Raw genomic sequence first — 23,184 nt, forward strand, 5'->3', positions numbered from 1 at the left:
CATGGTGAAACCCTGTCTCTACTAAAAATACAAAAATTAGCCAGGCGTGGTGGCACACACCTGTAGTCTCAGCCACTCAGGAGGCTGAGGCAGGAGAATCACTTGAACGCAGGAGGCAGAGGTTGCAGTGAGCCCAGATCATGCCACTGAACTGCAGCCTGGGCAACAGAGTGAGACTCCATCTCAAAAAAAGAAAAGAAAAAAGAAAAAACTTCTATTACGTAAGTAGTTACAGACAAATAGGCTTCTCAGAACCATGTTACTTGTAAGTATTATCTGCTTTATATGCACTACTCACCAGAACCTTTAGAATTCTGGTAACAAGAGTGTCCAGCTGATCTGTTGAAAAAAAAAGCATATAAATAATATGTAATATTACAATGTTATAAGTACTGAAAAACATATTTCAATTTTATTTTATTTTATTTTTTTTGAGACAGGGTCTCACTTTGTCGCCCAGGTTGGAGTGCAGTGGTATTATCTCGGGTCATTGGAACCTCTGCCTCCCAGTCTCAAGCGATTCTCCCACCTCAGCCTCCCAGGTAGCTGGGACCAGTGCTGCTATGCCCAGCTAATTTTTGTATTTTTAGTAGAGACAGTTTCACCATACTGGCCAGGCTGGTCTCAAACTCCCGACCTCAGATGATCTGCCTGCCTCAGCCTCCCAAAGTGGTGGATTAAAGGCATGAGCCACTGCACCCAACCAACATATTTCAAATTTTAAAAAAGGACAGTGTTGCATATTATTTTTACTTTTCATGTTTCTGTCAGAAATGTCTTGCAAATTTTTTTCTACAATTCTGGTTAAATCCTAATGGCTCCAAGATTTTTTTCTTTCCTTTTTTAGAGATGGGTTCGCCCTCCTTCACCCAGGCTAGAGTGCAGTGCAGGGATTATAACTCACCGCAGCCTCAAAATCCTGGGCTCAAACAATCCTCAGCCTCTCAAGTGGCCACGACCACAGGAATGTGCCACAACGCCTGGCTAATTTTTGTACAGATATGAGCCACCACACCCGTCCCGGGTCTTAATTTTATAGCTTCCTAATCTCATTCCTACAGTGAGCTCAATAAAGTAGTTGGGGCTCCTGGGCTATCCATGTTATTATCTTGCTGTCTCTATTTTTAATGAAGTGATTTGGATATTGAAGACTGTTCTTTTTTTTTTTTTTTCTTTTGTGAGGTGCAGTCTTGCTCTGTCGCCCAGGCTGGAGTGCAATGGCGTGATTTCGGCTCACTGCAACCTCTGCCTTCCAGGTCCAAGCAATTCTCCCACCTCAGCCTCCCAGAAGCTGGAATTACAGGTGCCCGCCACCACGCCCAGCTAATTTTTGCATTTTTAGTAGAGACAAGGTTTCGTCATGTTGGCCAGGCTGGTCTCAAACTCCTGACCTCAAGTGATCCACCACCTCAGCCTCCCAAAGTGCTGGGATTACAGGCGTGAGCCACCATGCCATGCCGAAAGACTGTTCTTTGAATAGTAATTAAGGTGTGCTACAACTGGTAAGCTGGTCTGTAATGTTTCTAATTTCGTACAAATTCTTTTTTCTTTTCTAAACTTAAAACAACCTTCCTTCCCTCATCCTGCAATTTATTCAGTGACCAAGAGTTCATGGGGCAGGCGCCAAGTTTATAAAGTTTTTGTTATGAACTTTTCACCGCCATTACCTCTGCTATTTTGGTCCAAGCCACCATATCATTTTCTTGTATTCCAACTTCCTAATTCTACCCTTGCTCCTTCCAGTTTATTCTCCAACTAGCAACCAGCATGATCCTTTTTAAGTGAAGTAAGATCACATCACTTCTCTGCTGGCAACTCTCCTGTGACTTCCTTTCTCAAAGGTTGACTTTATAGGGCATAAGGAAGTTTTGAAGGAGTGATAGAGCTGCTCTGTATCTTCAGTGTGGCAGGGCTTACACAGCCATGTGCATTTGTCAAAACTCATCATATTATACATGAAAAAGTAAGACTTTATTTACTTTGTGTAAATCACGTCTCAATAAACTTGACTTTAAAGGAAAAAAAGGCCGGGTGCAGTGGCTCAAGCCTGTAATCCCAGCACTTTGGGAGGCCAAGACGGGCGGATCACGAGGTCAGGAGATTGAGACCATCCTGGCTAACCCAGTGAAACCCCGTCTCTACTAAAAAATACAAAAAACTAGCCGGGCAAGGTGGCGGGTGCCTGTAGTCCCAGCTACTTGGGAGGCTGAGGCAGGAGAATCGCTTGAACCTGGGAGGCGGAGGTTGCAGTGAGCCAAGATCACACCACTGCACTCCAGCCTGGGTGACAGAGCGAGACTCCGTCTCAAAAAAAAAAAAAGTAGTTCTGGAGTTCCCATTAGTTAATAACGGGATTTTTGGCAGATTACTTCCCCTTTCAGATTAGTAAATATGACTGGAATGGATGATTTTTAAGACCCCTGCTGTGCCAAAATTGTATGATATAGCATAATAAACCTGATTCTAGTCTGAAAGTTGTATTTTGTGTTTCTGGGAATATAGCTTTTCATAAATTAATCTTGGTTTGTGTGTGTGTGTTTTTTTTTTTTTTTTTTTGAGACGGAGTCTCGCTCTGTCGTCCAGGCTGGAGTGCAGTGGCCGGATCTTGGCTCACTGCAAGCTCCGTCTCCCGGGTTAACGCCATTCTCCTGCCTCAGCCTCCCCAGTAGCTGGGACTACAGGCGCCCGCCACCTCGCCCCGCTAGTTTTTTTGTATTTTTTAGTAGAGACGGGGTTTCACCGGGTTAGCCAGGATGGTCTCGATCTCCTGACCTCGTGATCCGCCCGTCTCGGCCTCCCAAAGTGCTGGGATTACAGGCTTGAGCCACCGCGCCCGGTCTGGTTTGTGTTTTTTAATGAGGTTCCTTAAACCAAACTGAAGGGGCATACTGTTTTTCAATTGTATTTTTAAAAGAGTTTGGATAAACTAAAGGTGGCATGGAGATGAACGACAGGGGTAGATAAAAGGAGAGGACAAACAACCTCTTTGTGCCTGTTTTGTCATCCATAAAGTGTGGATCATAATAGAACTTTCTAGGACTTGGCTGAGCACAGTGGCTCATGCCTGTAATCCCAGCACTTTGGGAGACCAAGGCTGACAGATCGCTTGAGCTCAGGAGTTCAAGACCAGCCTGGGCCAACATGGCGAAACCCATCTCTACCAAAAATACAAAAATTAGCCGGGTGTGGTGGCGCACACCTCTAGTCTAAGCTACTTGGGAGGATGAGGCAGGAGAACTGCTTGAACCCAGGAGGCGGAGGTCGCAGTGAGTTGAGATTGTGCCATTGCACTCCAGCCTGGGTGACAGAGGGAGACTCCGTCTCAAAAAAAAAAAAAAAAAGTTAATGTATCTCCTGATACACTAGGATCCAGCAGTCGGCCAAGGACTGTGAAGAACAGAAAAGAAACCCAAGACTCCATCCCATCTTTAAGAAGTCTTCAGTAGCACCAGATACAAAAAGGATGGCCATGTGGGCGGATCACGAGGTCAGGAGATTGAGACCATCCTGGCTAACACGGTAAAGCCCCGTCCCTACTAAAAATACAAAAAATTAGCTGGGCATGGTGGCACGCGCCTGTAATACCAGCTAATTGGGAGGCTGAGGGAGGAGAATGGCGTGAACCCAGGAGGCAGAGCTTGCAGTGAGCCAAGATCGCGACACTGCCCTCCAGCCTGGGCGACAGAGCGAGACTCCGTCTCAAAAACAAAAAAGGATGGCCATGGGTGCAACAGGGGCCCTGACTGTGGGTTGTACTGAACGGCAAACATATCGCAGTTCTTGCTTTTAGGAAATAAAGGAGGGAGAGGAAGAGGAGGTAGAGTCTCCAGCAGTGACTTCAACAGCTCATTGTCTTCACTATCCAGGAAATAGGTGTAAAAACCTGCTCAAAACGAAATAGATTTGTGAAAAAAAGAACTTCAGTGTGTGAAGAAAAATGTCAAGATCAGGGCACCTCGGATATTCAGTCATTGGTCTCACTGGCGATTAGAAACCCTCGTTTGAGGTCGGGCGCAATGGTTCACCCTGTAATCCCAGCACTTTGGGAGGCCGAGGCGGGCGGCTCACTTGAGGTCAGAGGTTCGGCACAAGCCTGGCCAACATAGTGAAACCGCGTCTCTACTAAAAATACAAAAATTAGCCAGGAGTGGTGGCAGGCGCCTGTAATCCCAGCTACTGGGGAGGCTGAGGTAGGAGAATCACTTGAACCTCGGAGGCTGAGGTTGCAGTGAGCCGAGATCGCACCACTGCACTCCAGCCTGGACAACAGAGAGAGACTCTGTCTCACACTCAAAAAAAAAAAAGAAAACAAAACAAAAAGAAAGAAATCCCGGTTTGACAGGAAGGTGGCTCATGTCACAAGAGGGAAGGAACTAGTTTATGGGCCTCGACGCCCCCAGTTGAATTGGGGGACATCTTCCTCCTCTGTTCCTGCCGCCTCGCCTTTAGGTGGACACACCGTCCTGTGCCAGACAGCAAATGTCCCAGTAGGGCTCGCAGCGCCCCCTCGGGGCAGAGAGATGCACGCGGGCGACTGTCGCAGTCACCTCGTGGCCACTGCACCAAACGCTCCTCCGAGGCTTCCCTCAGAGGCCCTCCCTCAATCGCGAGGCAGTCCTCCCCTCTTCCCTCCCGCCCACAACACAACTGTTCCCCGCCTCTCACTTGAGGGTACCGGAGCCAGCCCGAGACGCGCGGCCGGCCGCAGCCCTCCTCACGGGGCTCACAACCCGGGGGCCCCACGCTGCCACCCCTTACCCCGGGGCCCCCAACCTCACCCGCCGCCGCCACCCTCGGTCCCGGCCACTGCGGGCGGCTCTGCAGAAGAGCTACGCTCCGTCCAGTCGGACCCAGGACCCTGGCCCGGCATCTCCGCGGCGCCGAGACCGCGAGCCGTGTGCGGGAGCAGCTGTCCCAGCGTCCCTCCCCCGACAGCACGCGTGCGTCAGGCGGCTGGTATTCCGGAGAGGCGGCTCCGATGCCGGCTTCTCGCCCCTCCGAAGCCGTTCGGACACTGCCCGAAGAGCTTCGGAAGAGCGGGGCGGGCAGATCTGTGACCCCGGAGTTACGGTGGGGGAGGGGCAGGAGCGCGGCGGTAGCTGAGCGTTTGCACGTTTGCACCTCTGTGGAAGCAGTGCGTCACAGGAGGGAAATATACATGCTCCCCAAAACAAGAGGTGCTTTCCACTTCAGTATTCCAGATCCTCAGCACATTTGCAAATCGCGAGGGTCACCATACAGGTCAAAAGTCTGCACGCCAACCACGGACCGAAGCACGCGGCTCAAGGATGTGGAGCTTTAGCTGTTATCCGTTATTACCCAGGTATCCAAGCTTAGCCTGCATCCCAACGGCCGATTTCCAACAACTACTTCTGCGCACGCGCATATCATCTCCTTCACCCCTCCTCTTTTGTCACAGGATGCGTTTCTCACCGGATTTGGCCCGCGGGCTGTCCCGTAGTAGGAAGTGTGGTAGAAATGGAGACGTAGAAAGAATGTGGATTGCGATTGGTTCGCACTTCACTTTCCCGGAACTCAGTGGGCGTCGCGCGAAGGCTGAGGGAGTGTGGCGGGCGGCTCCGGGAGCCAACATGCCTCGGTATGCGCAGCTCGTCATGGGCCCCGCGGGCAGCGGGAAGGTGAGGATCTGAGGGGACAAGGAGAGAAAAGTAGGGGTTCATGGGAGGCAGGAGGTTGGGTCCTGAGGGAGCGAGCCGGCGGGTATGTGTATTGGGAACCCGGAGACCCCACGCAACTCATTTATGCTGTCTGGCTTCACGTTTTTTGTTGTTGTTTTGAAAGGGAAATAATGGTAGTTGTTAATATTTATTGGATACTTAAGCCCCAGGCAGTAGATTAAACGCCTTGCTGATTTCTGCAACAACCCTGTGAGAGAGGTCTCATTCTCATTTTACAGACAACGAGACACAGAAAGGTTAAGTTCTTTGCCCAGCAAAAAAATTTGAATCCAGTTTTGTCTAAACTCCAGAATCCGGCCCTGTCTCGCTCCCAGGAGGGTAAAGTGGGGTCTCGTTAATTACTGTTTCTCAGAACTTGGAACATGGACTTTTGATATTTAAGGTGCTTTTAGGTGGTACATGGACCCAACATTAAGGAGTATCAGATCATGTATAGAGGAAATTGTTGCCTTTTCATTTCTCTTTCAGTTCTTCGCATTTAGGAGAAATTGTGCTCGGTGCTAGTGTGTATCTTCAGCACTTATTTAATCCTCAGGTCTTTTCAGAGAGCAGTTCTTAGTCTCAGAGCTTTTAATAGGCACCTGTATTTAGCTAAAATTAAGAACATTTAAAAGTTTTATATAATTTTATGTCTAACTTCACGTTATGTCAAATATAACTGGTTTTCAGTTTACAGTAGGGATAAAATTTTTTCTTGTAAACAAATATTAAGGGAATGTTAGGAACATTCAAGTACAGTGGGAATGGTAAAGATATGGATCAAATAACAGATGTGTGGGAAACATAGCCAGGCGTGGTGGGTCACGTCTGTAATCCTATCACTTTGGAAGGTAGAGGTGGACGGATCGCCTGAGCCAGGAGTTTGGGACCAGCCTGGGCAACACGGGGAAACTCTTGTCTTTACAAAAAAATGCAAAAATTAGCCAGACCTGTAGTCCCAGCTTCTTGGGAGGCTGAAGTGGGAAGATTACCTAAACCCAGGAGGTTGAGGCTGTGGTGAGTGGTGATCGTGCCACTGCACTCCAGCCTGGGTGACAGAGGTACTGTCGCAAAAAAAAAAAAAAAAAACTGGGAAACATTAGAGTCTGTGGAGGTGTTGTGTGGCCTCAGTTTTTAACAAACACATTGTTCTAAGCTGTTGAGTTATTCTGAGTAAAAAACGTGTACATGTAACTAAGATACGTATGAACTTTAACTTACCCAGAGTCTGTAGTCTTTTGGGGAAGACAAATAGATGACCTGTCAATTAAGATACAGTGTGATGTGGCCAGGTGTGGTGGCTTAAGCCTGTAATCCTCGCACTTTGGGAGGCTGAGGCCAGCAGATCACTTGAGCCCAGGAGTTCAAGGTCAGCCTGGGCAACATGATGAAGCCCTGTCTCTACCAAAAATACAAAAATTAGCTGGGCCAGAGCCTGTAGTCCCACCTACTCGGGGGGCTAAGGCTGGAGAATCGCTTGAGCCTGGGTCAGAGCAGCAGTGAGCTATATGATGGTGCCACTGCACTCCAGCCTGGGTGACAGAGTGAGACCCTTTGTCCAAAAAAAAAAAAAAGATACAGAGACAACAGTATGTGTAAAGGCACTGAGAGGACAACAAGATAGTCTTTTTCTATAGTCTATTTTAATTTTTGGACTGATTGTGTTAAACAAGTATCTTTATAAGCTTTTGATGCCTACTATCAGAAACATTCATTGAGTATGTTCTTTCTCCCAAGCATGTTTTGGGCCCTGGAGGTTGTGTGGGGAAAAAAACATGCACACAAAAAATCCCTGCCCTGTGGAGCTTATCTTTAAACATAATAAGTCAATTAGAAATAATTATCAAGTATTTATTAGTTAGTAGATATTGTGCTAGTCCCTGTGCTTGGGAAACTGAATGACACATCTCTGCCTTTAAACAGAGGATGTCACAGACAAGTAGCCTAGTTTTTTTTTTTTTTTTTTTGAGCCGGGAGTCTTGTTCTGTCATCCAGGCTGGAGTGCAGTGGTGTGATCTCAGTTCACTGCGACCTCCGCATCCTGGGTTCAAGCGATTCTCCTGCCTCAGCCTCCCGAGGATCTGAGATTACAGGTATATGCCACCACACCCGGCTGATTTTTGTATTTTTAGTAGAGGCGGGGTTTCACCATATTGGCCAGGCTGGTCTCGAACTCCTGACTTCAGGTGATCCACCTACCTCGGCCTCCCAAAGTACTGGGATTACAGGTGTAAACCACTGCACCCAGCCCCAGATTTTAGCATAGTATGGTAACAACTACATAAGGGATAAAGAATTATCTAAACCAAACGTTACAAACTGATAGCCACCTCCAAACTATTTATTGACCTTGGCGTTCCTTCATCTTGGAATGCTCTTCCCCTTAGTATGGCAAGCTCATTTTCATATATTCAGATATGCCCTACTCAGAGACATCATTCCTGACCATCCTACCTAAACCTTTGTTTTGGATTGTACAAGTCCTGGTAGAGACACTGTGTTAGGTGTTACACTATGTAACCAGAAATCTTCCCTTTAAATACCACTTGTCACATGTTAGAGCAGTAAGGAGCCTTAGTGATTACGGAGGACATCCCAGTTAGAGACAAGAAAGTTGACGGGCAGAGTGGAGAAGTAAATTCCCCAGAGTTACCCATGAGTCTAAGGTTTGAATCTGCAGCCCAGTCAGATATCTTTTTCCCTTGTTTTCAGTCAGCCTCTTGGTTGCTGAAGGCATAGTTGTGACCTTAGTGGGTAGTATTCCAGAGTATGGAAAGTAGCACTACACTACCTGTTGCTTTAACCTCTCATGCCTTGTGTCATTACAGAGCACCTACTGTGCCACCATGGTCCAGCACTGTGAAGCCCTCAACCGGTCTGTCCAAGTTATAAACCTGGATCCAGCAGCAGAACACTTCAACTACTCCGTGATGGCTGGTAAGTCCTGAGCAGAGGCTTCCCCCACCTTCAGGAACAGTAAGGGCTGGGGAGGCAGTGAGTACTAGCTGCTTAGCACAGAAGCTGAAAAATTACTTATTATAGTCTGGATCCCTGGTTTTGTGGTAAATAGCATGAGCTTGTCATTTGGTCACATCTGTTCATGGTGATATGTGTGACAGTATCCTTTCTTGGTCTTTGATGTAAGATTTAAACATAAATGGGGCCAGGTGCGGTGGCTCATGCCTGTAATCCCAGCACTTTGGGAGGCTGATGCGGGCAGATCATGAGGTCAGGAGTTCGAGACCAGCATGGTGAAACCCTGTCTCTACTAAAAACACAAAAAAATTAGCTGGGCGTGGTGGCGCGTGCCTGTAATCCCAGCTACTCAGGAGAATCACCTGAACCCAGGAGACGGAGGTTGCGGTGAGCCGAGATTGCGCCACTGCACTCCAGCCTGGGCAACAGAGCGAGATTCCATCTCAAAAAAAAAGTAAATGAACACTTCCCTCAGCACCCTTTCATTCTGTCCCTTTTGTCCTTAGTCCTGCTGTAGTGAATCATGTGGTATATTACTGATGACTATAAGTCAGGAGCCTGGGTTTGTTTTTTTAAATTCTTTTAATTTGTTCTTTCAAGTGTCTGTTGGTCACCTGTTATATGCCAGACACCAGAGTTATGGCAGAGAATAATATAGACATTATCCCTGCCATCACCAACCTTTAGGAAATAGGCAATAAACAAAATGATAAACATGTTACAGAATGTGATGACTGCAGACAGGCTTATGAGAAGTACTCATTGGGAGTTGTTTTAGCTAGGATTGTTAGGGAGGATGGTGACTGAGGAGGGGATCTTTGAGCCTAGACCTGAAGGATGGTAATATGCTCCTCAGGCTGAGGAAAAGCCTTCCAAAATGAGGGAACATTTAGATCATTATATGCCAAGCTGGGTGCAGGGACATATGCCTGTAGTCCCAGCTACTTGGGAGACTGACGTGGGAGGATCACTTGAGCTCAGGAGTTCAAGTCCAGCCTGGGCAACATTACAAGATCCATCTATGAAAAATAAAATAAATAAATAAATAGCCTAGAGGTGAGAAAGGATTTGGTGTTCTCCAGGAAAGCCAAGATGTCAGTGAGCTGAAGCGTAATGACTGAAAGAAAGAAGTAGGTAGAGGCTAACAGGACATGAGAAGATGAGATTTTATCCTGTTGTCAGTGGGGTGCCACTAGAGGGTTTTAAGAAGAGGAAAGGATTGACATTTGATACATGTTTTGGGGGTGTTTTGGTTTTTTTGAGACAGGGTCCAGCTCTGTCGCGCAGGCTGGAGTGCAGTTTCGCAACCTTTGCCTCCTGAGCTGAAGCCATCCTCCCACGTCAGCCTCCCAAGTAGCTGGTACTATAGGTGCGTGCCACCATGCCTGGCTAATTTTTATAATTTTTTTTTTTTTTTTTTGTAGAGACAGGGTTTCACCATGCTGCCCAGACTGGTCTCAAACTCCTGAGCTCAAGCAGTCTGCCGGCCTCAGTCTCCCAAAGTGCTGGGATTAGAGGTGTGAGCCACTGCATCCGGCCTTCTTTGTTGTTGCTTTGTTTTTGAGACAAGGTCTCACTCTGTCACCCAGGCTGTAATACAGTAGCCTGATCAAAGCTTATTGTAGTGTCAACCTTCTAGACTCAAGCAATCCTCCTACCTCAGTCTCCCAAGTAGCTGGGACTACAGGCACACACTATCATGCTTGGGTAATTTTTTATTTTTTGTAGAGGCAGGGTTTCACCATGTGGCCCAGGCTGGTCTCGAACTCTTGGGCTCAAGCGACCCACCAGTTTGACTTCTGAAAGTGCTGGAATAGTAGGCATGAGCCGCCGCACTTGGCCTGATTTATGTTTTAAAAAATAACTCAGGTGCTTAGATGATAAATGGACTCTAGTGGGTTGACAGTAGAAGTACAACCTGCATGGCTAGGCACAGTGGCTCATGCCTGTAATCCCAGCATTTTGGGAGGCCGAAGTGGGTGGTCACCTGAGGTCGGGAGTTCGAGACCAGCCTGGCCAACATGGAGAAACCCCATCTCTACCAAAAATACAAAATTAGCTGGGCATGGTGGCACATGCCTGTAATCCCAGCTACTTGGGAGGCTGAGGCAAGAGAATCGCTTGAACCCAGGAGGCAGAGGTTCTGGTGAGCCAAGATCGCACCATTACACTCCAGCCTGGGCAACAAGAGCGAAACTGTCTCAAAATTAAAAAAAGAAGTACAACCTGCACTGCGGCTGTTGTAGTTAGCCAGGTGTACGCCAGTACTAGGGTGGTCATGGTGGAGATATAGGAAGCAGACAGATTCAGTATATTTTGCAAGTTGAATTAACAGCATTTTGTGGGAGATTGAACCAAGAAGGCATAGGAAAGTAAGGAATCAAGGGTGACTCTTGCAGCTTTGTTGAGTGTATGATAATCATTTCCTGTGGAGGGAGACAGGTCGTTTTAGGTTTGGGGACGTTCTCTTTGCACTCACTAAATGCAAAGAGAAACTTTTAATTTCTGTTAATGAGTGAGCAGGTTGTGGGGAGGCAGATTGAAGGGAGAGGGAGAGATGTGAAATGCTTATCTTTAAGAAAAAAAGCGGCCGGGCGCGGTGGCTCAGCCTGTAATCCCAGCACTTTGAGAGGCCGAGACGGGCGAATCACGAGGTCAGGAGATCGAAACCATCCTGGCTGATGCGGTGAAACCCCGTCTCTACTAAAAATACAAAAAAATTAGCTGGGCGAGGTGGCGGGCGCCTGTAGTCCCAGCTACTCGGGAGGCTGAGGCAGGAGAATGGCGTGAACCCGGGAGGCGGAGCTTGCAGTGAGCTGAGATCCGGCCACTGCACTCCAGCCTGGGGGAAGAGCGAGACTCTGTCTCAAAAAAAAAAAAAAAGAAAAAAAGCATTGTATTACTTTGGAACCATTTGGTTGCAGCAAACAGAAACCACTCTAAGCTAGCTTAGTTAAAAAGAGGACTTAGGATGGGCACTGTGACTCATGCCTGTAATCCCAGCACTTTGGGAGGCCAAGGCAGATGGATGGCTTGAGCCCAGGAGTTCAAGACCAGCCTGGGCAGCATGGTGAAACCCCATCTCTACAAGAAATACAGAAATTAGCCTGGCATGCTGGCAGGCGCCTGTATTCCCAGCACTCAGGAGGCTGAGGTGGCGGGATCACTTGAGCCTACGAGATCAAGGTTGCAGTGAGCCATGATTACACCACTGAGCTCCAGCCTGGGCAGCAGAGTGAGACCCTGTCTAAAAAGAAGGAAAGCCGGCCGGGCGCGGTGGCTCAAGCCTGTAATCCCAGCACTTTGGGAGGCCGAGACGGGCGGATCACGAGGTCAGGAGATCGAGACCATCCTGGCTAACACGGTGAAACCCCGTCTCTACTAAAAAATACAAAAAACTAGCCGGGCGAGGTGGCGGGCGCCTGTAGTCCCAGCTACTCGGGAGGCTGAGGCAGGAGAATGGCGTGAACCCGGGAGGCGGAGCTTGCAGTGAGCTGAGATCCGGCCACTGCACTCCAGCCTGGGCGACAGAGTGAGACTCCGTCTCAAAAAAAAAAAAAAAAGAAGGAAAGCCAGATTTATTGTCCCAATTTGGATCAGTTATCTGTTATTTATCGCTGGGGGAGGGGTAGGAAGGTGTTGTCAGTATAAATGTGTCGGTGAATGAAGCTCAATCCTTTGTGAATGGAGAGTGTAGGTTTGAGCACAAAAATAAGTAAAAACCTAAGGTAGAAAATTCTATATACTGATTCCTAAAAATTAGTAAGATAACCATACGAGAATTTTTTAAGCCTCTCCTGTTGGTGATTTTTTTTTTTTTTTCCACTGAGGCAGAGTCTGTCTCTGCTGCCCAGGCTGGAGTGCAGTGGCACCATGTCATCTCACTGCAACCTCTGCCTCCTGGGTTCAGGTAATTCTCCTGCCTCAGCCTCCCGAGCAGCTGGGATTACAGACACGTGCCAGCACACCTGACTAATTTTTCTATTTTTGTTTGTTTTTGTTTTTGTTTGAGATGGAGTCTTGCTCTGTCACCTGGGCTTGAGTGCAACGGCGTGATCTTGGCTCACTGCAACCTCCGCCTCCTGGGTTCAAGTAATTCTCCTGCCTCAGCCTCCGGAGTAGCTAGAACTACAGGCGTGCGCCACCACGCCTGGCTAATTTTTGTATTTTTAGTAGAGATGGGGCTTCACCATATTGGCCAGGCTGATCTCGAACTCCTGATCTCATGATCCCCTCACCTTGGCCTCCCAAAGTGCTAGAATTACATACGTGAGCCACCACACCCAGCCTAGTTTGTATATTTTTAGTAAAGACAGGTTTCAGCATGTTGGCCAGGCTGGTCTTGAACTCCTGACCTCAAGTGATCCACCTGCCTTACCCTCCGAAAGTGCTGGGATTACAGGCATGAGTCACTGCGCCGAGCCCCTGTTAGTGATTTTGATACATTATCTCATAGTTCTCATCCTTCTACCCCAGGATAAAGAAAGTGAGGCTCAGGGAGGTGAAATAGTTACCTTAGTGTTACTGTGTTAAGAAATGGTAATCAGTTTTCTTTTTTTCGTTTTGTACTTTTTTGGAATAGGTAATACATATTCACATGGTTCATAACGTAAAAGTACTAAAGACTAAGTATACAGGAAAACATCTTCCTCTCAGCTCTGCGTCCCAGCAATCAGCTCCCCTTCCTGGGAGTAGCCAGTGTTACCAGTTTCTGGTGTGTTCTTTCATAGCCTGTGCACATAAAATTCAAGATGTATATGTATTATGTCTATGTAGTGAATTTTTGTCTTTTATTTACACCAGTGATAGCATTCTTACACAGTTCTGTACCTTGCATTTTTCACTGAACAGTATGCCTAAGAGGTTGTATTATTGTTAATACTTAAAGAGATTTTCCCCATTTATGACTGTGTAGTATTTCATTGTCTGGCTGAACAATAATTTATTTGCTCAGTTCTCTATTGCTGGACACTGCTACAGTGAAAAGCCATGTACATAAATAATTTCCTGCATATGAGTTTTTTATGTAATTATTAACTTTTATGTTCTATTTCTAGTAAGGATAACAATTTTTGAAGGGACACATGTATTCTGGGCCCTATTTGTCATTTTCAGACATTCGGGAACTGATCGAGGTGGATGATGTAATGGAGGATGATTCTCTGCGATTTGGTCCCAATGGAGGATTGGTATTTTGCATGGAGTACTTTGCCAATAACTTTGACTGGCTGGAGAACTGTCTTGGCCATGTAGAGGACGACTATATACTTTTTGATTGTCCAGGTGAATCAACAATTTGAATGCTTTCCTTAAAGTCTTGATAGTTCCATCCTTAATAGGAGAAGGGAGAGTGAGCATTTGTAGCTCTAAACTATACTGCAGTAAAGTACCAAGCTATTCTTATTCAATGGCTGTGACTTATTAAGTCTATCTATTGAGGCCGGGTGCAGTGGCTCATGCTTGTAATCCCAGCACTTTGGGAGGCCGAGGTGGGTGAATCACGAAGTCAAGAGATTGAGACCATCCTGGCTAACATGGTGAAACCTATCTCTACTAAAAATACAAAAAATTAGCTGGGCGTGGTGGCGGGCGCCTGTAGTCCCAGCTACTCGGGAGGCTGAGGCAGGAGAATGGCGTGAACCCAGGAGGCAGAGCTTGCAGTGAGCCAAAATCACGTCACTACACTTCAGCCTGGGCAACAGAGTGAGACTCTGACTCAAAAACAAGCAAAAAAAGTATATCTATTGAGTGCTTGATTTGTACACTGGGAATACCATAGAGCACAGATAGCCATGGTCTCTGGCCTCATGGAGCTCACAGTTTGGCAGAACTCAAGACAGTACAAAGAAAAAGCATCCAAATGATTATTTAATATTCAGTTGTCATTGAGTATTCCACGGGAATAGCACAGATCATCACACAGATAATGGCGGTTAGAGAGGCATCTGAGGCGGCCTTTCAGCTGGGCTGGAGGCTGAGGAAGGCAGAGGGCAGAGCCTGCTGAACACCTCCCAGGGGGAAGGAACAACGCTGTTTTAAGGCACTGAAAAGGCCGGTGTGGCTGGAGCATAATAAAGAGGCAATTGTCATGAGGTGTGACTGGTAGGAGACAGATAATAGCACATGGCTTCTGAAGCCAAATTGTGAATTTTCTTTTTTTTTTCTTTTTTTTTTTTTTTTTTTGAGACAGAGTTTCACTCCTGTCACTCAGGCTGGAGTATGATGGCGCCATCTCGGCTCACTCCAGTCTCCACTTCCTGGGTTCAAGTGATTCTCCTGTCTCAGCTTCCCAAGTAGCTGGAATTACAGGTGCCCACCACCACACTCAGCTAATTTTTGTATTTTTAGTACATTTTTGTATATTTAGTACACTTTGTATATTTAGTACACTATTTTGTATATTTAGTACATTTTGTATATTTAGTACACTATGTTGGCCAGGCTGGTCTCAAACTCCGGACCTTAGGGGATTCACCTGCCTCGGCCTCCCAAATGCTGGGATTACTTGTGTGAGCCACCACACCCAGCCCAAATTGTGAATTTTCAACTTGAGCCTGACCTGGCTTTGACCATTTATGTCCCTCACTTTTTTCCCCTTGCTTTTAATTGACCATACATATACCCACAGAAAAGTATATATGTCATAAGTATACAGCTTGATGAATATTCCCAAACTATAGATATCTTTGTAGCACTTATTTATTTATTTTTGTAGAGATAGGGTCTCACTGTATTGCTCAGGCAGGTCTCAAAGTCCTGGGCTCAAGCTGTCCTCCCACTTTAGCCTCCCAAAATGCTGGGATTACAGGTGTGTGAGCCATGGTATCTGGTCAGTAGCACTCACATTGATTGGCAGAAAACTAAAGTGTGAAGAACCTCATGTTCTTTCTTTTTTCTTTTCTTTTTTTTTAAAAAAGATGGAGTCTTACTCTGTCGCCCAGGCTGGAGTGCAGTGGCGTGATCTTGGCTCACTGCAGCCTCCTCCTCCCGGGTTTAAGCAATTCTTGTGCCTCAGCATCCCAAGGAATAGCTGGGACCACAGGCACGCACCACCACGCCTGGCTAATTTTTTTGTATTTTTAGCAGAGACGGAGTTTCACTATGTTGGCCAGGCTGGTCTTAAACTCCTGGCCCCAAGTGATCCACTCGCCACAGCCTCCCAAAGTGCTGGGATTACGGGCATGAGCCACCCTGCCCAACCAGAGAACCTCATTTTCTACATAAAACTTAATAGGGAGTCCTATGGTGGCAGTACCTTAGGTTTTATGATTACTTTGAGAGGCTGTGGGCCCCTTAAAAATGTGTTGGCTTTTATTTTTATCCATCTTATGGGGAAAATTTGTTTCCTCTAACTTGATGATTTAACATATTTGCTGTTTCTAAAATTCTTGCAATACTCTTCATGTAGGTCAGATTGAGTTGTACACTCACCTGCCTGTGATGAAACAACTGGTCCAGCAGCTCGAGCAGTGGGAGTTCCGAGTCTGTGGAGTTTTTCTTGTTGATTCTCAGTTCATGGTGGAGTCATTCAAGGTCTGAAGCTAAATCTCTTACAGATTTTTTTTTTTTTTTTTTTTTTTTTTTGAGACAGAGTCTTACTCTGTTGCCCAGGCTGGAGCACAGTGACGTAATCTCAACTCACTGCAGCCTCCGCCTCCCGGTTCAAGTGATTCTTGTGCCTCAGCCTCCTGAGTAGCTGGAATTACAGGTGCGTGCCACCATGCCTGGCTAATTTTTGTATTTTTAGTAGAGACAGGGTTTTACCATGTTGGCCAGGCTGGTCTCAAACTCCTGACCTCAAACATCAAGTGATCCACCTGCCTTGGCCTCCCAAAGTCTCTTATAGATTTTTAAACTATGAGTACAAGCAGATGACAGTTCCCTTTAATTATTGTGTGATTCTGAACATTTCACAAATGATTCCAGAGTTACTTAGTATTCCTTTTGTTATTAAATTATTATAATATGTTGTAAATCAAAAATAGTAAATTATTATATCATAGAGATTTAGGAGGAACTGCTTACCAAGAAAAAACTGAGGTTGTTGGGCAAAGTGGCTCACACCTATAATCTCAGCACTTTGGGAGGCCAAGGCGGGAGGATTGCTTGAGCCCAGGAGTTCCAGACCTGCTTGGGCAACAGAATGAGACCCTGTCTCCACAACAAATACAAAAATTAGCTAGGCGTTGTTGCACGTGCCTGTAGTCCCAGCTACTTGGGAAGCTGAAGTGGGAGGATTGCTTGAGTACAGGAAGCAGAGGTTGCAGTGAGTCGAGATCGCCAAGATCACACCGTTGCACACCAGCCTGAGTGACAGAGTGAGACTCTGTCTCAAAAAAAAGTGGGGGGTAGTGGGAGGGAAAAAACTGAAGCAGATGGCTATTTTATAAGAGTCTATTTTTAATTTTCTGAGGACTTTTTGTCCAGTTTATGAACTACCTAGATCAAATTTTTTTTATTAATAGCTCTTAAGGAATATTAGATGGGAAAGGAAATTAAAATGCTGTCTAAATTGAGATTTGTGATCACTGTATGTTATCTATATCTTCCCTCACCTTTGGGAACCAAGGATCAAGCATCTGATTAGGGAACTTTTTTTTTTTCCTATATGGCTAGCATTTCTTTTAATAAAATAATAATTTTGCCTTTTCCACATGTTCTGTACTAGCATTTCTTTTTTTTTTTTGAGACCGAGTTTCGCTCTTGTTGCCCAGGCTGGAGTGTGGTGGTGCGATCTTGGCTCACTGGAACCTCCACCTCCTGGGTTCAAGTGATTCTCCTGCCTCAGACTCCCGAGTAGCTGGGATTACAGGCACATGCCACCACGCCCAGCTAATTGTGTATTGTTAGTAGAGACAAGGTTTCACCATTGGCCAGGTGGGTCTCAAACTCCTGGGCTCTAGTGATCCGCCTGCCTTAGCCTCCTCAAGTGTTGGGATTACAGGCATGAGCCACTATGCCCAGCCTGCATTTCTTTTATTTAGGCCAGTTCTATTCCAGTGAGGAATAGAAGACTCTTTATGCAAAGGCCAGATAACTTTGTTGGCAACAGTCAGTTCATCTTCCCTTTTCTGTTTCCTCCTTCAGTTTATTTCTGGCATCTTGGCAGCCCTAAGTGCCATGATCTCTTTAGAAATCCCACAAGTCAACATCATGACAAAAATGGATCTGCTGAGTAAAAAAGCGAAAAAGGAAATTGAGAAGTGAGTTTACTCTTCTTCCATTATTATCAGATCTCAATTGCAGAGATGAACCTTCTGTTTTATTTAGATGGGAAGTTTGGTTGGTTTATAAACCTAGTCTCCTGAATTCATCAGTCTTTCTTTCTTTTAAAGGTTTTTAGATCCAGACATGTATTCTTTATTAGAAGATTCTACAAGTGACTTAAGAAGCAAAAAATTCAAGAAACTGACTAAAGCTATATGTGGACTGGTAAGCTTTTAAAGTTTGGATTTTTTGGCCAGGTGCAGTGACTCATGCCTGTAATCCTAGCACTTTGGCAGACCAAGGCGGGAAGATTGAGTCCAAGAGTTCAGGACCAGCCTGGGCAACAACTCTATCACTAAAAAAAAAATTTAAATTAGGCCAGGCGCAGTGGCTGACACCTGTAATCCTAGCACTTTGGGAGGCCAGGGCAGGCTGATGATTTGAGGTTAGGAGTGCAAGACCAAGCCTGGCCAACATGGTGAAACCCTGTCTCTACTAAAAATACAAAAAAAAATTAGCTGGACATGGTGGTGTGCCTTTGTAATCCCAGTACTCGGGAGCCTGAGGCAGAAGAATCAGTTGAACCTGGGTGGTGGAGGTTGCAATGAGTGGAGATCACGCTACTGCAATCCAGCCTGGGCAACAGAGTAAGACTTTGTTTCCAAAAAAAAATTAGGCCAGGTGCAGTGATTTATGCCTGTAATCCCAGTTCTTTGGGAGGCCGAGGTGGGTGGATCACCTGAGGTCAGGAGTTCGAGACCAGCCTGGCCAACATGGTGAAACCCCGTCTCTACTAAAAAATTCAAAAAGTAGCCAGGCATGGTGGTGCATGCCTGTAATCCTAGCTATTTGGGAGGCTGAGGCAGGAGAGTTGCTGGAACCCAGGAGGTGGAGGTTGCAGTGAGCCGAGATAGTGCCATTGCACTCCAGCCCAGTCCAACAACAGCAAGACTGCATCTCAAAAAAAAGCCAAGCGTGGTGCTGCATGCCTGTAGTTCCACTCTGGAGGCTGAGGTGGGAGGATCCCTTGAGCCTGGGAGGTCAAGGCTGTAGTGAGCCATGATCATGCCACTGTGTTCCAGCCTGGGTGGCAGAGAGACCCCATCTCAAAAAAACAAAAAGGGGGCCAGGCGCGCAGTAGCTCACGCCTATAATCCCAGCGCTTTGGGAGGCCAATGTGGGTGGATCACTTGAGATCAGGAGTTCAAGACCAGGCTGACCAACATAGTGAAACACCATCTCTACTAAAAATACAAAATTAGCCGGGCATGGTGGCACACGCCTGTAATCCCAGCTACTTGGGAGGCTAAGGCAGGAGAATTGCTTGAACCTGGGAGGTGGAGGTTGAGCAACAAGAAAAAAACTCTGTCTCCAAAAAAAAAAAAAAAAAGTTGAAGTTTTTTGGGTTTTTTCCTAAACACCTGGTCAAATGTTTGCCTGTGTCCAGTCATTTGCCGCCTTTATGAAAAGCACAGTTCTTCCCTATTTTCTGCCAAGTGGAGGAAGGAAAAGGGCTGTGGGCTGGTCAGTCAGCAGTTTAATTTAGAAGTAGTTATTGGTAGTGGCCAATAAATTAACTAACATCTCATTATTTCTAGCCATTTGGAGAGTTCAGGACTGTTTGTGCTCCTGTGAAATTTCCAGTGATTGTTGAATTCAGATAAATACCCATGAAACAGTGTCTAGTTAAAGTAATAAGCTAACCAAGTGTTCTAGCCAATCAGAAGTCAGAAAAATCAATGATTTACTCTCTGTGTCTAGCTATCCCTCCTCCTCCTCTTCCCCTAAACACATCAGTGTTTTTATTCAGAAGTATAAATGGTTATAAAACTCAAATATAAGTTGAAAATTATGTATTTTGCACAACTTCAGAATGAACTTTTCTTGAAATCTGCAACTTGTAGATTGATGACTACAGCATGGTTCGATTTTTGCCTTACGATCAGTCAGATGAAGAAAGCATGAACATTGTATTGCAGCATATTGATTTTGCCATTCAATATGGAGAAGACCTAGAATTTAAAGAACCAAAGGTAATTTCTGATTTGGGGTGTTTGTTAGCTTTTGATAAAAATATTTGCCAACACTCACTGGACTCTTGCATAATCCAGGAGACTCCTTAAATTAGTTTTTTGTCTTACTGATGGCTGTTAACTGGGCTTTTCTGGGTGATCTCTGAAATTAACACTGTGCTCCACAAGCTGTATCACTTTTACTCTATTTTTGTTGAGGCAGTATGATGAAGCTTCTGTGTATTCAGAGCTTGGGTGTATGTGCAAAGAGGAGGCGAAATTGTGCTGCCCTCACATATGTCATTGAGAAGGCTAATGATAGTGTCAGCAAAGCATTTTTTTTTTTTTTTTTTTGAGACGGAGTCTCGCTCTGTGGCCCAGGCTGGAGTGCAGTGGCGCGATCTCCACTGACTGCAAGCTCCGCCTCCCGGGTTCACGCCATTCTCCTGCCTCAGCCTCCCGAGTAGCTGGGACTACAGGCACCCGCCACCTCGCCTGGCCAGTTTTTTGTATTTTTTAGTAGAGACGGGGTTTCACCGTGTTAGCCAGGATGGTCTCGATCTCCTGACCTCGTGATCCGCCCGCCTCAGCCTCCCAAAGTGCTGGGATAGCAAAGCATTTTTTAAAATTTTTTTTATTTTTTATTTTCCTGACCACTAGACTACCAGGGAAGTAAAGCACTATCACAGGAAATTAGCCAAGGATCGTCATGAATGTAAATTCAAATGAGAAATGCTTCTGAGATAGAAGCACATTAATTTATCTGGAAAAAAAAATCTGTCAATCATGCCTTTTCTTACTATTAACAGTTACCTGTAAGCAACACCTGGAGCTGGTGCTGGGTAATTAGTTCCACATAGGGTATTACCTGAAAAATATTTAAACACATACTAGTTTTGACTGAGGGGAAATAAATATATTTTCTATTTTGTGTTTCCATTGTGTCAGGAACGTGAAGATGAGTCTTCCTCTATGTTTGACGAATATTTCCAAGAATGCCAGGATGAATGAAGAGTTTACTAAAAAGTAACCATCTATACATGAAGAGCTTGTGGCCAAACCAGTAGTACATTCTTCTCTTCAAAGGATGCAATAGTAGAAAGCTACTTATTTTAATGAAAAAAGTAATACCTCATTCTTTATCAGCCACATGCCTGAATCAAGTTTTTAATTATTCTGAAACTGCTGCTGTTTAAAGTGGAATCTTTTAGTGTTATAACAGCATCACTTTAGATTTTATAAGTCAAAATTGAAATGAATGCACATAGATTTGTATATAATATAAATTAGCACCTGAGCTAAGGTTAAGGCTAAACTTATTTTCACTTTTTGTATTATTTTTGAGATGCAGGAATTACTGTAACAAAATATGTGTGTCCGAAGGGAAAAAGCTACAAGTATATACATAAGACCATTGCTTATCTGTATCTTCCCATTTTCCTATATTGAAAATGTATATTATTTATGTAACTTAAAAAGTAAAAATAACTATGTTTTGAGATATATATGTTTATATATAAAAGAAACAGAAAGGTTTTTAATGATTCTTGGGCCTAGATAACAAGTACAGTGCAGTGTCTAATTTGATTCATTTTAATTAAAGAAGCAAAATGTGGCCCAGCATGGTGGCTCACACCTATAATGCCAGCACTTTGGGAGGCCGAGGCAGGCGGATCACCTGAGGTCAGGAGTTCAAGACCAGCATGGTGAAAGCCCGTCTCTACTAAAAATACAAAAAAAATAGCTGGGCATGGTGGCGCGTGCCTGTAATTCCAGCTATTTGAGAGGCTGAAGTGGGAGAATCCCTTGAATCCAGAAGGTGGAGCTTGCGGTGATCCAGGATCACACCATTGCACTCCAGCCTGGGCAACAGTGAGACACCATCTCAAAAAAAAAAAAAAAAAAAAAAATGTGAGGACCTGTAGGTATCAGTGGTAGCTTATGCCTGGAGGGCCAGGCTAGAGGGAAGGGTCGGGTGTCTACACCATGGTCCAGTCAGGGAGGAGCATGATGAGTGGACAACATGGGGATGTGCTGGGCTTCCTGGGGACTTTCCTGTGGCCCTTAGAGGATAGAGTGTGGAAACAGCCTGATCTCCCAGGGTTCCTAATTCTTAGAAACTTTATTGTCACATGGGAGGGGAAGAAAGAAGAGGCAGCTTTTCAGTTGCCCTCTTGGTCCTCCCTGGTTTAACTTCTAGAGAGTATGGTATGTGCCTGTGGAGAAAAAGTGAAGAACCCAATTCCAGTGCTTTCCCCACTGGACACTAGGGTTTCAAAGATGAATCTGACAATTCCAGTCCTCGAGGATTTCACTGTCTCATAGGCAGGGCTGACATTACACAAATTTACTGAAGTTGTATGGATGCCAGGTACTGGGGATAGAACAGGGACTCACAGTGCAGGCAGGGCCTTGCTCACGTGGGGCTGCCATGCTGGGTTGTGAGACTGACCATGAGGAAGGAAACCTGGGAGAGAGGATGGAAAGAAAAGAAAGCAGAAAAGAAATGGAGAGTGGGCCGGGCGCGGTGGCTCAAGCCTGTAATCCCAGCACTTTGGGAGGCCGAGACGGGCGGATCGCGAGGTCAGGAGATCGAGACCATCCTGGCTAACACGATGAAACCCCGTCTCTACTAAAAACTACAAAAAAACTAGCCGGGCGAGGTGGCGGCGCCTGTAGTCCCAGCTACCTGGGAGGCTGAGGCAGGAGAATGGCGTGAACCCGGGAGGCGGAGCTTGCAGTGAGCTGAGATCTGGCCATAGCACTCCAGCCTGGGTGACAGAGCGAGACTCCGTCTCAAAAAAAAAAAAAAAGAAATGGAGAGTGACTATGGGGCTACTTTGGGCTCTTTGTCAAAAAAGACCTTGCCTAAAAGGTGCTATTTGCCCAGTCACCTGAATGCGAAATCAGATGTGGGAACATGGGGCCCTATTCCAGGCTAGGAACTGGCAGAAGAAATGGCTCTCAGGCAGCAATGAACTTGACTTGTAACCTAAGTTTTCTAGTAATAAATAGGTTAAAAACTCCTGGGCTTTCGGTATGCTCCAAGCATGTAAGTTCTAAGCATTTTACATGTAATTCATTTCATCCTCACAAAATTATAAGGTAAATACTGTTACTGCCATTTTCAGGTGAGTAACTGAAGTACAGAGGCAAGTTAACTTGCTCAAAATTATAGAGCTAGTATGTATTGGAGCTGCGATTCAGATTCCAGTGCCCTTCAGTTTCTCCATTTTTAGATGCAGTGCATTGGGTTCATTCCTTCACTCAAATATTGATATTTCCTACATACCATCACTGTTACAGGCGCC

General features: G+C 45.6%; 2 protein-coding genes across 2 annotated transcripts in view; one reads left to right on the top strand and one right to left on the bottom strand.

Moving 5' to 3' along the window:
* The window catches only part of FAM216A (family with sequence similarity 216 member A), a 24,322-nt gene extending 18,942 nt beyond the window's left edge, over positions 1-5,380 (bottom strand). Inside the window, exons 1-2 of the mRNA XM_033220633.1 lie at positions 4,779-5,380; positions 299-339 (exon numbers count right to left, since the gene is read on the bottom strand). Of these exons, the coding sequence (XP_033076524.1) occupies positions 299-339; positions 4,779-4,870 (133 nt within the window). The 5' untranslated portion in view covers positions 4,871-5,380. The remainder of the gene's footprint in view (positions 1-298; positions 340-4,778) is intronic.
* On the top strand, positions 5,200-21,374 carry GPN3 (GPN-loop GTPase 3). Its single transcript, XM_033220631.1, has 9 exons — positions 5,200-5,323; positions 5,420-5,639; positions 8,507-8,615; positions 13,770-13,937; positions 16,063-16,187; positions 17,742-17,857; positions 17,990-18,086; positions 19,766-19,894; positions 20,822-21,374. Exons 1-9 carry the CDS (start codon positions 5,289-5,291, stop codon positions 20,882-20,884), a joined length of 1,062 nt encoding a protein of 353 aa, XP_033076522.1. The 5' UTR covers positions 5,200-5,288; the 3' UTR covers positions 20,885-21,374.
* The last annotated feature ends 1,810 nt before the right edge of the window (positions 21,375-23,184 follow it).

This window comes from Trachypithecus francoisi, unplaced genomic scaffold (genome assembly GCF_009764315.1).
Source record: "Trachypithecus francoisi isolate TF-2019V2 unplaced genomic scaffold, Tfra_2.0 Lachesis_group11, whole genome shotgun sequence".
In the NCBI taxonomy this organism is placed as follows: Eukaryota; Metazoa; Chordata; class Mammalia; order Primates; family Cercopithecidae; genus Trachypithecus; species Trachypithecus francoisi.